Source organism: Emys orbicularis, chromosome 23 (assembly GCF_028017835.1).
Source record: "Emys orbicularis isolate rEmyOrb1 chromosome 23, rEmyOrb1.hap1, whole genome shotgun sequence".
NCBI classification, from domain to species: domain Eukaryota; kingdom Metazoa; phylum Chordata; order Testudines; family Emydidae; genus Emys; species Emys orbicularis.
The window spans coordinates 7,921,055-7,934,321 of NC_088705.1; the positions used below are offsets into that span (position 1 = coordinate 7,921,055).

Here is a 13,267-nt window from a genome sequence, read left to right on the forward strand (position 1 = left end):
TGCCTTAGCGGGCATGACTGGTTGGTTCACCCACGTTTGTTAGTTTTAAGACAGTCTAGTGACGATAGAGTTTGCACCTAGAATCTATTTCCTTTTTCTCTGCCGTTATAATGTGAAACTCAGTGGGAACAAGAGGCACTCTTATTGTGTGAGAGTAGCAAGTCCAGTTCCGTGGGCAGACATCTAGTTCTAATAACTTTCCCTTATTGCCCTTCGTTCTGTCTTGTAAACACTAGATTATCTTTAATGCTAACTTTAACAATGCCAAATCTCCTTCCTTTATCAGTAAGATCAGCCAAAGCAACAGCAGAAACCTGAATCCCAAGCAGCACAGCGTCCCATTCTCTCTTCTTTCCCATACACACATGCTTTCCACCAGGTGGTTGCAGTCGAGTTGGGAGTTGAGATGGTTTCTGTGCCAGGCTCCCCTGAGCTGAGGCCCCTGTGGAGCCAAACACACGCAGGTTACAGCTAATGTGTTGGCACATGGATCAGGACTAGTGTGACTGAGTCTTCCTATGCCCGTTCTGTGGCACTGCCCTTTGGAGGGAAGGGGATGTCAGTTCAACTTGAATTTTGTGGGTTTGGGTACAATAACAAGCTGCTGCTGCATTTGGTTTGCGGTTTCCTGTGCCCTCTCTGTAGGCTTAGCTAACCGCAAACTCCTGCGACCACCGCAGAATGCAGTTGTTAGCGACGAAACCAGTGACAGTCATCAAATTGGAGGCTGCAGGTGTAATGGGCATTCTAGGAAACATTAATTCTCTTTAACAAAAGAGAGCACTTTGCCTGCTCTTAACATTATGGTGCATACATTGGAGTAATTCAGTGCCGTACAGTCCTCTAACCTGCCTGATGGACTTGCCTTTGTTCAGTTCCACGATAAGATCGAGCCTATGCTGGAGACGCTGGAGAACCTTTCCTCCCGCCTGCGCATGCCGCCCGTGATCCCAGCTGAAGTTGATAAAATCAGGGAGTGCATCAGTGAAAACAAAAATTCCACCATGGAGCTGGAAAAACTGCAGCCAACCTTCGAGGCGCTGAAACGCCGTGGGGAAGAGCTGATCGGGCGATCGCAGGGGGCAGACAAGGACCTGGCAGCCAAAGGTATCGCACGGAGGTGCCGGAGACGTCTCACGTCTGCTCAGAGAGGCAGTTTGTTATATTTAGCGTATCTAGGATGGCAAGTTTCTCTCATAACCACAATGTATCTTGTTTATCGGGAGACTGGTATTGATAAAGCAATAAGGAGCATTTGACTGCTCAGTGATGGGTCCAGATCCAGCCCAGTTCAGAGGGAACTGCAGACTGTTACCCCGTGACAGCTCTCAGGGGGGTCTATTCCCAGTGAATTGGTTTCAATTCAGGCCTTGAAGGGGGGCGGAAATGTCCACATCGCAAAACCACCAATACGATTGGCACCTTTGTTGGCAGTCTTGGGCGCGAGCCCAAGGACTGAATGAGCATAGAGAGGTGGTCAGGTATGGGGCGAGCACGTGGGCAGGCTTGTAACTGTTCTGTGGATAAATAAAGGCTTTATATCTGTATCTTGGTGTTTGTCACATCTTCATCCAGCTTCTTTCTAAGTTCGTATTTCTGGCACTCTTGGCCATTTTAATTCTTACCTCAGGGTAAGACTACACGGCAAAAAAAGCCCCCACAGCAGCGAGTCTCGGCGACCAGGTTGACCGGTTCAGGCTCCCGCTATGGCGCTAAATATAGCCAGGCAAACGTTGGGGGTTAGGCTGGTGCTCGGGCTCTGAAACCCACCCCCCTTCTCAGGCTTCAGAGCCAGAGCGCCAGCCTGAGCCTGAACATCTCCACGGCTGTGGGAATCCCCATCGTCCAAAGCCTGAGTCTGCAGGTCTGGGCTCTGAGACTCAATGCTGCAGGTTGTGGAGGGTTTTTTTGCTGTGTAGACAAACCCTTAGACCTTTCTCATCATAACATTTGTATGCAGATGCTTTAATTAGTAACTGGAGATTGCTGGTCAGAACAGGGTAAGAATAAAGAGTCCTGACTCGTTGTTTTTTCCCCCCCCTCCAGAAATCCAGGATAAGCTGAATCAGATGGTGTTTTTCTGGGAAGACATCAAGGCTCAGGCAGAGGGACGTGAAAGTAAGTTCCTCGATGTCCTGGAGCTCGCAGAGAAATTCTGGTATGAAATGGCAACCCTCCTGACTACTGTCAAAGAGACGCAGGATATTGTTCACGACCTGGAGAGCCCAGGCATTGACCCATCAATCATCAAGCAGCAGGTGGAGGCAGCAGAGGTGAGGACTGTGGACAAGTCATTCCACATAGGCCCCGGCGGTGCTACAGCTTGTAACCATGTTTGGGTCTCAAATGAAGATATGGCCAAATGTTGTTGTACCCCAGTTTTGTGAGCACCCGACATGGTTACAAATCATGCTGTCGTTTTATTTAGAAACCATGGGAGAGCCATGATTTGGTGGGGATGGGGGAGAGTATTTTGAGATATTGTTTCGTTTCAAGTGGAAAAAATAACGGCCTGTACCAGAGACTGAAACAGTGCAAAGATCATCTGAGCTGCAACTACGTTGGGGAAAACGTTTGCCAAGCAAGTGTTCAGAGCTGTCCGCCACCCTGTTTAGCGCATAATTGTTCCCATGGTTCTGCTCCCAATGTGGGCTGGATCTGTCTAGATTGTGAGATGCAGATTACATTCCAGTTAGACTGAAAGCTACTGTAGAATAAAATGATAATAGTGGATGGACAGCAACACTCATCTCTATTTGGAATCACGTGGTAGAGTCCATTTTGGATGTTTGCATAGTTTGACTCAGGGTTTTTTGTTTGTTTTTTAAATATGTATACATCTCACCCCGGCGTACTTGTACGTGCCACTCCCATTTTATAACTAGTCTGACTTTGGTTTAGAAATGCTGGCTCTCTGACAGCCTGTTTAATTCCTGGTTTCGTAAAACACTCCGAAAACTATATAACTTGCAGATAGGGTCACCATCTTTCCAGTTCAGACAAATGCAGAGGCGGTTTTTACCTTGTTTTTCCAATCTGCTTGCAAATGGTGACGGCATCCCATGCATCAGACAATGTAAGAAGTGTGGATTGGACTCAGTTACTGTGGTAGATAATGAAAACACATACCTGCTTCTTAATGGGATGCACACCTGTTGGGTTGAGGACTAATTAGTCTCAGTCTTCAACCAAAATGCAAAACATTAGCCGGTGTAATCTCTGTACTCTAGCTCCCACTGCCTGCACCGTCAAATGGAGTTTTGGAATAGCATTTACTAAACAAACCTATTTTTTAATTCATTGCACTCTCTGAATATAGACGATCAAAGAGGAAACTGATGGTGTGCATGATGAACTGGAGTTTATTCGTGTGCTTGGAGCTGAATTGATTATGGCCTGTGGTGAAACTGAGAAACCAGAAGTGAAGAAAAGCATTGATGAGGTAGGAAAACCAGCAGCTCAGAAGTCAGGTAAAAGCCATGTGAAAGGCCGCGTTGGCTCAGATGGAATAGTCTACTGAATTTGGGGGCAATCCTGTGTTTTGCAGATGAACAATGCATGGGAAAACCTAAACAGAACCTGGAAGGAGAGGCTAGAGAAACTGGAGGAGGCTATGCAGTCTGCGGTGCAGTATCAGGATACGCTGCAGGTGAGGTAGCTGTTGGTGGTTCTTTGTACTGTGTGGACCAGCAGCCCGTTGTGCTAGGCGCTGCGTGAGCACAGAACAAAAAGATTGTCAGCTCTTTGGGGCAGTGACAATCTAAGTTAGGCCCCGTGTACAATGACCCGCTGAAAGCAGAGCATTCAGTCAGCATTTCTTCTGCTTCTCTGGTGACAATTTGAAGTTGACCCGGCCTGCCTTCACCCTCTCAAATAGTTATACATTTTGGGGTGGGGGCGGCAAGGGATGGGGGAAATGTGCCTGATCCTAGTCTGCTGCGTATGCTGCGGTCAGTGGAAGGAAGGAGGTCACTAAGCAGTGTGCTTGTGGAACCTGAAAACTACCCATCGGTTTGCCTTGAAAGAGAAGCTCTATTGATTAGTCCAAGGATCGCACAGGCTGCCCCCAAGCTCTGCTGATGGCCTGTGGAGCGGGTGTGGCGTGCCTCGTCCAATGATGGTGGAGGTTTGATTTTCCTAATTGTGTGTGTGTGTTCCTCTTAGGCAATGTTTGATTGGCTGGATAACACTGTGATTAAGCTGTGCAACATGCCACCTGTCGGCACTGACCTCAACACTGTTAAGGAGCAGCTGAACGAGATGAAGGTAAGCGTGCTACATTAGACACGGTTCTCCAGGGCTTGGTCTGTGTTGGAGGCAGAGTTCTGCAGTTTGTTTGTTTCATTTTTTTTGTTTTGTTTTGTTTCCCCTTCCACGCTTTGGCAGGAGTTTAAAATGGAGGTTTACCAGCAGCAGATTGAAATGGAGAAGCTTAATCACCAAGGCGAACTGATGCTAAAAAAAGCGACGGATGAGACAGACAGAGACATCATCAGGGAACCGCTGACAGAGCTGAAACATCTCTGGGAGAACTTGGGCGAGAAGATTGCTCACAGACAGGTATGGAGAGGGTGGGCTGCCAAAACCCAGGGCTGAAAATAAACCTAAGTCGTCAGCGTCATCCTCCTCTTCCTGCTCCCTCCTGATTAACATTTTCTTTGTTACCTTTGAACAGCACAAGTTAGAAACTGCTCTACTGGCGCTTGGTCAGTTCCAGCATGCGTTAGCAGAACTGATGGCCTGGCTGACCCATACGGAAGAGTTGTTAGATGCGCAAAGACCAATCAATGGTGACCCAAGGGTCATTGAAGTAGAACTTGCCAAACACCATGTACGTACTCTGTGTTCTGCCTTTTTATCTGGTCTTAAAGGGGACGATGGCTCCCGGGAAGTTATTTGCATTGATTTGTTTCCTTGGGATAGTGCTGGAGTTAGCAGAACATTTTAGAGGAGTGTGTCTTGACGTTACCCAATCCACCCTGTGCAGGTGCTGAAGAATGATGTGTTGGCTCACCAAGCAACTGTGGAGACAGTAAATAAAGCCGGCAATGAGCTCCTGGAATCCAGTGCGGGAGACGACGCAAGCAGCCTGCGGAACCGGCTGGAGAAATTGAATTCCTGCTGGGAGTCTGTCCTGCAAAAAACGGAGGAGAGGGAGCAGCAGCTGCAGTCAACGCTTCAGCAGGTCGGTGAGCTTGTTCTGGAGACGGAAATGTTCATGCTTGCAGAAGAGATCCGCAGAGGGTGTCCGAGTTGGCTTGGTGTCTCTTTCCAGGGTGAAGGGTAGAGGAGGTGATGTATAGTCTTGTCTTCACTGCTAGAATAGGTGGTGCTACCTCAGGGTAAGTAACTCATGTGAGCTGTCCCAAGATGACAGGGCTCTTTAGTTTTACCTTGAGGTAAACTAGGTGAGGACACCACTATGCCCCCACCTGGGATTAACCTCGCCTCGTTACCTCATGATGGAACTATAAAGTACCTCGTCTTTGCTGTCTTTTGACCTTGGGATAACTCACATGTATTAGTTACCCCACCCCCACCCCGGTGAAAAGGACACCTTTTTCAGCCCCGAAGACCAGGCCATAGATGGGAGGCGCAAACGGTCTGTAAATAGCATGTTACTTCTTTCCAAACCAAAGATGCGTTCGTTCCGAGGGGAAGTCCTGCTCTTTCAGACGAGCCTTTTCTCTCTGAGAACTCAGCTCTGTGTGTGAACTTGCTGAAATGGTTGTATTGTTGAAAAAAATATGACAATATTTTTAGTGCCTTTGTAAAACTCTTCTCTGCCTCCTCATCCACCAGTGTTAAACCTGAAAGCCAGGCAATGGTTGCTGGTGTCATCTGATCCCTGGCTGATTTTGTGTTCCTTAACAGGCCCAGGGTTTCCATGGCGAGATTGAAGACTTCCTCCTCTGGCTAACAAGAATGGAGAGCCAACTGTCTGCATCAAAGCCCACAGGAGGTTTGCCAGAAACTGCCCGTGAACAACTCAATGCCCATATGGTAAAGATTTCAAATGCCTCTAATTCAACTAACTTCTCTCTGAAATGTCAGCATAGAAACATGTCTGTGCCGCATGGTGTAGTCCAGTGGTTCTCAAACTTCTGTACTGGTGCCCCCTTTCACATAGCAAGCCTCTGTGTGCGACCCCCCTGTCAAGGCTGTATCCCCACTTTGAACTTTAGGGTACAAGTGTGGGGGCCTGCATGAGGACTTCTAAGCTTAACTACCAGCTTAGTTCTGGTCCGCTGCCACCATTCCCTTCCCTGGGAAGCTTTTAGAAACTTCTCACCAATTCCCTGGTGAATACAGATCCAAACTCCTTGGATCTTAAACAAGGAGAAATTGACCCTTCCCCCCTCCTTCCTTTCACCAACTCCTGGTGAATACAGATCCAAACCCCCTTGGATCTTAAAACAAGGAGAATTTGACCCTTCCCCCCCTCCTTCCTTTCACCAACTCCTGGTGAATACAGATCCAAACCCCCTTGGACCTTAAAACAAGGAGAAATCAATCAGGTTCTTAAAAAGAAGGCTTTTAATTAAAGAAAAAGGTAAAAATCATCTCTGTAAAATCAGTATGGAAAATAACTTTACAGGGTAATCAAACTTAAAGAGCTCAGAGGACCCCCCTCTGTCTTAGGTTCAAAGTACAGCAAACAAAGATAAACACTCTAGTAAAAGGTACATTTACAAGTTGAGAAAACAAAGTAAAACTAAGACGCCTTGCCTGGCTTTTTACTTACAAGTTTGAAATATGAGAGACTTGTTTAGAAAGATGGGGAGAACCTGGATTGATGTCTGGTCCCTCTCAGTCCCAAGAGCAAACAACAACCTTAAACAAAGAGCACACCAAAGCCTTTCCCCCCCCCCCCCCCCCCCCCGCCAAGATTTGAAAGTATCTTGTCCCCTTATTGGTCCTTGGGGTCAGGTGTCAGCCAGGTTACCCGAGCTTCTTAACCCTTTACAGGTAAAAGGATTTTGGAGTCTCTGGCCAGGAGGGATTTTATAGTACTGTACACAGGAGAGCTGTTACCCTTCCCTTTATAGTTATGATACCCCCTCATAAATTAAAAACACTTTTTAACATATTTAACACTATTATAAATGCTGGAGGCAAAGCGGGGTTTGGGGTGGAAGTTGACAGCTCACGACCCCCCCCCCATGTAATAAGCTCATGACCCCCTGAGGGGTCCCGACCCCCAGTTTGAGAACCCCTGGTGTAGTCTAATGGGGAATGGGATGAGTGTTTCTTTTGCCACTTCTCTCTCCAGGGTTACAGAGGACCATCAGGTTTCCCACTATCTTAATGAATGAACTGCTTACCTCTACTGATAGCATGATGATAAATATCTCACTGTCAATTTGCTGTGTGTCCTAACCCCAGTGTCTCCACAAACTTGGAGTCTAGAGAACTTCAAATCCCTGATACAGTCTCTCTGTCTCTAATATTTCAATGGTGGTTTGGTGTAGGAGCTGTATGCCCAACTCAAAGCCAACGAAGAGGTCTACAGTCAGCTGTTGGCCAAGGGGCGATTGATCCTGCTAAGCCGCGATGACTCTGGCTCTGGCTCAAAGACGGAGCAGAGCGTCACGCTGTTGGAACAGAAATGGAACTTGGTCAGCACCAAGATGGAGGAGAGGAAGGTAATGTTTTGAGCCAAAATATGATCCATGTTTACTATGAAAGATATGGCTTGAAAGTAAAATGCCATTAGTTCCCTGCTGCAGTAATGCTGTCTCCAGAACGCAGGTTTATTGCAATAAGCCGAATCAGCAATGTGCTTCAGACACCCAAGGTCAGAGCTTTTAGATCAGTTCTTTTAGATAATTTCTCTCCTGATTACATATGCTTAGCATGCCTTCTGACATAGGTATCATCAGTGATGTCTGACATCGAAGTGTTAACTGTATGGCTAGTTACCAGAGCAGGGTAAATCTTAGAGAGAAAATGAAAGTACAATGAAATGTGAGTGAACATAAGAGAGAGGCTGTTATACAAGAAATAAAAGAAGATATGAAGAGCATTATCCAGTTCTGAAAAGCAAAGATACACTGCTTCTTCTTAAGAGACAACAGGCCAAATTCTCTGCTGACCTAATTCCATGGTGCTGGTACTTTGGTCAGCGATAAGTTCTCACATAAAATGAGAGAAACTGGCCTCTACCCAGGCCAGTCTCCTTTCCGCGGAACAGCTTCTCTCATGGAGGCTTGTTTCCTAGGAAGCTCTGATGGCGACACAGCCACTTGTGTGTTGGTTATCGAGCTGTCTCCTCTTTCATGTACAATTCCTGTCCGTGTGTTTCAGAAGAAACTGATTCTGACACAGCCACTTTCACTGAAATCTCCTCTACTTGGTAAACAAGTCATGTTCTTTGCTTGAACTGATGAGTTCCCATTAGAGAGCTCATTTCATCTTAGAGTACAATACATGTCTTTGTCTGCAAAGCCTCACATTGTGAACTTGGTGCTCTCTTTGTGTTTTCCCCCCCCCCTCTTATTAAAATGCAGTCGAAGCTGGAAGACGCTCTCAACCAGGCAACAGAGTTCCAGAATTCCCTACAGGACTTCATTAACTGGCTGACCCTAGCAGAGCAGAGTTTAAACATTGCCCCTCCACCCAGCCTTATCCTAAATACCGTGCTGTCTCAGATAGATGAACACAAGGTAACTTTGGGGAGCTGGAGTTCTGTGTCACACTCTGATTCTGTTTTACAAAGCAAAAGTTCGTTGCAAGCCATGCTCAGTGCTTTCTGTGTATGGGAGAAACTCGGAGACATTTCCATGTTTTTTCTTTAAATGAGAATAAATCTTCGTTACTCCAGGTTTTTGCCAATGAAGTCAATGCTCACCGGGACCAGATCATTGAGCTGGATCAAACAGGGAACCAGCTGAAGTTCCTCAGTCAAAAGCAAGATGTGGTTTTGATAAAGAACCTGCTGGTCAGTGTCCAGTCCCGCTGGGAGAAAGTCGTCCAGCGTTCCGTGGATAGAGGCCGAGCTCTTGACGATGCAAGAAAACGGGCTAAACAGGTGAGGGAGGTGAAAATGGTTGTAGAGGACCCGGCGATATTGCTTATCCTCTAGCTTTCAGAACCTAAGTGTCTCAAGCCTTCAGAAGGCCTGGAAGACACAAACATCAAGTTCTAACTCCTCTCCCCTTTTGTGCAATTTCAGTTCCACGAAGCTTGGAAAAAGCTGGTTGATTGGCTGGAAGATGCAGAGAATCACCTGGACTCTGAGCTGGAGATTTCCAATGATCCAGACAAAATCAAACTGCAGCTCTCCAAGCACAAGGTAGAGGGTTTGTTTTCATGCCAGCTGTGATGAATGCCCTCAAGTGTGGGTTAGTTGGACGGGAAGAGAAACCACCTCTCAGTCAAAGCAGTGCAACACAGTCACTTTTCTACAATCTGAGGGGAGAGATGATCCAGTAAGAGGAACGGCATACTCCACGCTTTAGTTGAACGTTACAGTAGCATAGTTACAAAGTTGTACACGAGAGGCATTTATCCCACTAAGCTATTCACTCACAAGTTTTTATGCATTCTAAAGACATTTCCTTTGTGCCCTTCTCTGGTTGTAAAACTCAGGAGTTCCAAAAGACCCTCGGTGGAAAACAGCCTGTTTACGACACCACGATCCGGACGGGCAGAGCCCTCAAAGAAAAAGCTGTGTTGCCAGATGACACTCAGAAACTGGACAACCTCCTTGGAGAAGTGCGGGACAAGTGGGACACAGTCTGCGGAAAATCTGTGGAAAGGTGAGAGGAACATTTGTTGCAACGGTGAAGGACCAGAGATGGGATGATCCTGTGAAGTTTGATTTATATCACACACTGTAAATGTGCTGTTGAGAATATGGATGTAGGCCACAGAGCAGAGATGATGCCAGGCATGGCATCAGAAATGTAAACTGAATGTCCAGCCAGACCTCCGTAAGGAGATCGATCCAGGTGATGCTTAATCTACAAGGAGGCTTTGTCTTTCGGGGATTTGCCATGATGATGATAACATCAGAAAGATGGGCGGAAAAAGAAACACTTTCCAATTCAACTGCAAGCAGCGTTGATATTCTGGATGGAAAGTTCGTACACATGTCCTTTGATGCTCTCTTTGCAGGCAGCACAAGCTGGAAGAAGCCCTGCTGTTTTCTGGTCAATTCATGGATGCGCTGCAGGCCTTGGTGGACTGGCTGTACAAGGTGGAGCCCCAGTTGGCTGAAGACCAACCAGTCCATGGTGATCTGGATCTGGTCATGAACTTGATGGATGCTCATAAGGTAAGAGTGGGGTTTACCAGCTGCCCTTTGGGAAGTGAAAGTAACTTTAGTTCCCCATCCACTGCATAACAGAAGTACCAGGCTTATAGCCTCTCGGCAAGGTGTGTGCTGTAACGCTGCATACTCTGCTGTGCAGCTTTGATTTCCATTGAGTAAATGTCTGGGAGACGGATTTGAAAAATGATATCGCTGTTTTGGAATTGTAACATAAACCTTCAGTTCTGCTCTGTTCTACCTTGGATTTTCGAGGAGAGAAGGGTAAAGTTTCTATGCTTCTGTAAACTCCCCTTTGGCAGTATTCATCAGGAGGTCTCAGATGTGAGTGCTTTCACTTCTGGGTTAGGTCAGAGGTTCAAATCCCAGGTTAGAACTTGGGCTCCTGTTCCAAACAGCTACTGCATTGGAGTGAATGGTGATGTCCTATTAAGCATGCCATCCTTCAAGTGAGAGATTAAACCATGATTCCTTCTGCGACGCTCTGATGGTTGCCCAGATACAAGTTAAAGATTCCCGTACTGCTCTCAGAAAGAGTAGAGGATAACTTTGGTATCCAGGCGGACAGTCTCAATAAAACAAGCTCAGCTGTCTCCAGCTTTGGGTGGTGTACTGCTGACGGTGTGAGTGTGTTATGGTGTAACCCACTGGTGCGTGTGTAACCTGAGTGTGAGCAGATCTGTAACTTACACTCACCAGTGGGTTACAATAATCTATGGTGCCTATATAATCTATTCATAGGCACCGACTCCATGGGTGCTCCGGGCGTGAGCACCCACGGGGAAAAATTAGTGGGTGCTCTGCACACACTGGCAGCCAAGCTCCCCCCACGCCCCACCTCCTCCTCCGCCGCCTCCCCTGAGCGCGCACGTCCCAGCTCCTCCACCTACCTCCCAGTGCGTCCGCCTTGCCGCCACCAAACAGCTCTTTGGCGGCGTGCTGAGGGGGGGAGGAGCGGGAACACGGCGCAGTCATGGACGAGGCGGGGGCAGGGATTTGGTGAAGGAGTCAGAATAGGGGCAGGGAGGGGGCAGAGTTGGGGCAGGGACTTTGGAGAAGGGGTTGGAATGGGGGCAGGGCAGGCGTGGAGGTGGGGCCGGGGGCAGAGGGCGGTTGAGCACCCACCAGCCGGAGCAGAAGTCAGCGCCTATGAATCTATGTATAACCAATTCTGTTTCAAGGAAAATAAATGATACTAGAGGAAAAATGCCCAAATTGAAGCATTTCAAGTGGGGTTTGGTGGAAGAAAGCAAACCACCCGTTCAACTTTATATACCCTGTATTGTCAGACTTTAAACACTTCAAGCCTGTGCTGCCCCTTTTCTGTAGAGAACAAGAGGCAGACCCATGATGGACCTTTCTCTTCTCTCTTGGCAGGTTTTCCAGAAGGAACTGGGGAAGCGCACGGGCACCGTGCAGGTGCTCAAGCGCTCGGGCCGAGAGCTCATCGAGAACAGCCGGGACGACACTACGTGGGTTAAAGGGCAGCTTCAAGAGCTGAGCAATCGATGGGACACCGTGTGTAAGCTCTCGGTGTCCAAACAGACCCGGCTGGAGCAGGCCTTGAAGCAGGTGAGGAGAAAGAGGCTTCCAAGTTCACTTTCGCTTTCAGGGTTTTATATATGGCTCTGAACCTGTACAAATTAAAGGGGGAGTCTTGTCAAGAAAAGAACCAGAAATGTGTGTTCTGGAGCTCTGTACAAGCATTTGCCATCTTCCGGGGGGGAAATGTGATGGGACACTATCTCTGCCCTCTGAGAGCTAGGTACAATTCCCAGTTCTGCCACAGACACCCTGTGTGACCTGTGGCAAATCACTTAATCTCTGTCTCAGTTCCGCTTTTGTAAAATTGGGATAATACATCCCTACCACACAGGGACTGTTGTGAGGATAAATTAACGTCTAGAGTCACTGTCATGGGATCACCTCACTGTGAGAATACAGATCATTAGAATTCTCAACCTCCAGTGTTTATAGCTATTGTGCAACTGGAGTGGTCCAGCAGATAACAGTCAGAATGAGAGAGCAGCTCTGAGGGTCTCAGTTATTCAAAAAAAAAAGAGAGCGTAGAAGAATAAAAGCCTTGATTGGAAAAGCAGAGATGAAGGGAGGGCCGCATTGATACGCAATGTGGGCAAATCAGAAGGGAATGGTGATAAGAAACTATTCAGAGCTATATGAACAATACGAGAGGGTGGAGTAAACTTAAGGCTAGGAAGGATAAAAAGATGCTGAGGTTGTATTTTGATCCATAGTAGTTAATATATGGAATAAATGACCAAAGGTAACAAAATGAGCAGAGTACACAAATAGCTTTAAGAAGGGAGTTAGTTCACTTTTTCAGTGCAGCTAACGCAAGGGGAAGGGAACAGACTACTTGACCAACTCTAGTTGTTTTGTTTATTTGTGTCACTGCAGCGCCTACACGCCCCAGGCATGCAGCAGGATCTCACCGTGCTAGGCGCTGTACAAACACAGAGCAAAGACAGTCTGGTCTTTTATTTCCTCTGTTCCTATTAGAGACACTGCTGTGCCTTGCTTCTTGAATGGTGGGTAGAGACTCAGGCCGTGTAGAGATTCTAGGAGTCACTCATTGCATCCGTCTCTTGGTGCTGTTTCAGGCAGAGGAATTCCGGACGGCAGTCCACATGCTGTTGGAGTGGCTTTCCGAGGCAGAACAGACCCTGCGCTTTAGGGGAGCTCTGCCTGATGATGCTGAAGCGTTGCAGTCACTCATTGACATACACAAGGTAACCAGTCGCTCAGGAATGTGAGAAAACGTGGACTTAGCATGTGTGTCGACACTGCCGGGTAAGGCCAGGGTTAGCAGAGCTTCGAGTCGGCAGACCCTGGGTTTGTTAACCTAGGGTTTGAGCTTCAACACTCATTTGTAACCCCAGGTTAGGAATTGTTGAACCCTTTCTGGGGCTCCAACGTTATGCAGGCCCAAGTCCGACCCCCCATATCCCAGACTTCCTAGTGCCCTCCCAAAGT

At 47.4% G+C, this 13,267-nt stretch overlaps 1 protein-coding gene across 2 annotated transcripts in view; it reads left to right on the top strand.

Moving 5' to 3' along the window:
* MACF1 (microtubule actin crosslinking factor 1) overlaps positions 1-13,267 on the top strand; it is a 252,726-nt gene that overhangs the window by 216,530 nt on the left and 22,929 nt on the right. For both annotated transcript variants that reach the window (XM_065421610.1, XM_065421609.1), the window contains exons 66-82: positions 876-1,107; positions 2,047-2,273; positions 3,320-3,442; positions 3,548-3,649; positions 4,165-4,266; positions 4,387-4,560; positions 4,676-4,831; positions 4,988-5,185; positions 5,875-6,003; positions 7,473-7,646; positions 8,511-8,666; positions 8,825-9,031; positions 9,176-9,295; positions 9,592-9,761; positions 10,120-10,279; positions 11,651-11,845; positions 12,895-13,023. In XM_065421610.1, the coding sequence (XP_065277682.1) occupies positions 876-1,107; positions 2,047-2,273; positions 3,320-3,442; positions 3,548-3,649; positions 4,165-4,266; positions 4,387-4,560; positions 4,676-4,831; positions 4,988-5,185; positions 5,875-6,003; positions 7,473-7,646; positions 8,511-8,666; positions 8,825-9,031; positions 9,176-9,295; positions 9,592-9,761; positions 10,120-10,279; positions 11,651-11,845; positions 12,895-13,023 (2,754 nt within the window). The remainder of the gene's footprint in view (positions 1-875; positions 1,108-2,046; positions 2,274-3,319; positions 3,443-3,547; positions 3,650-4,164; positions 4,267-4,386; positions 4,561-4,675; positions 4,832-4,987; positions 5,186-5,874; positions 6,004-7,472; positions 7,647-8,510; positions 8,667-8,824; positions 9,032-9,175; positions 9,296-9,591; positions 9,762-10,119; positions 10,280-11,650; positions 11,846-12,894; positions 13,024-13,267) is intronic.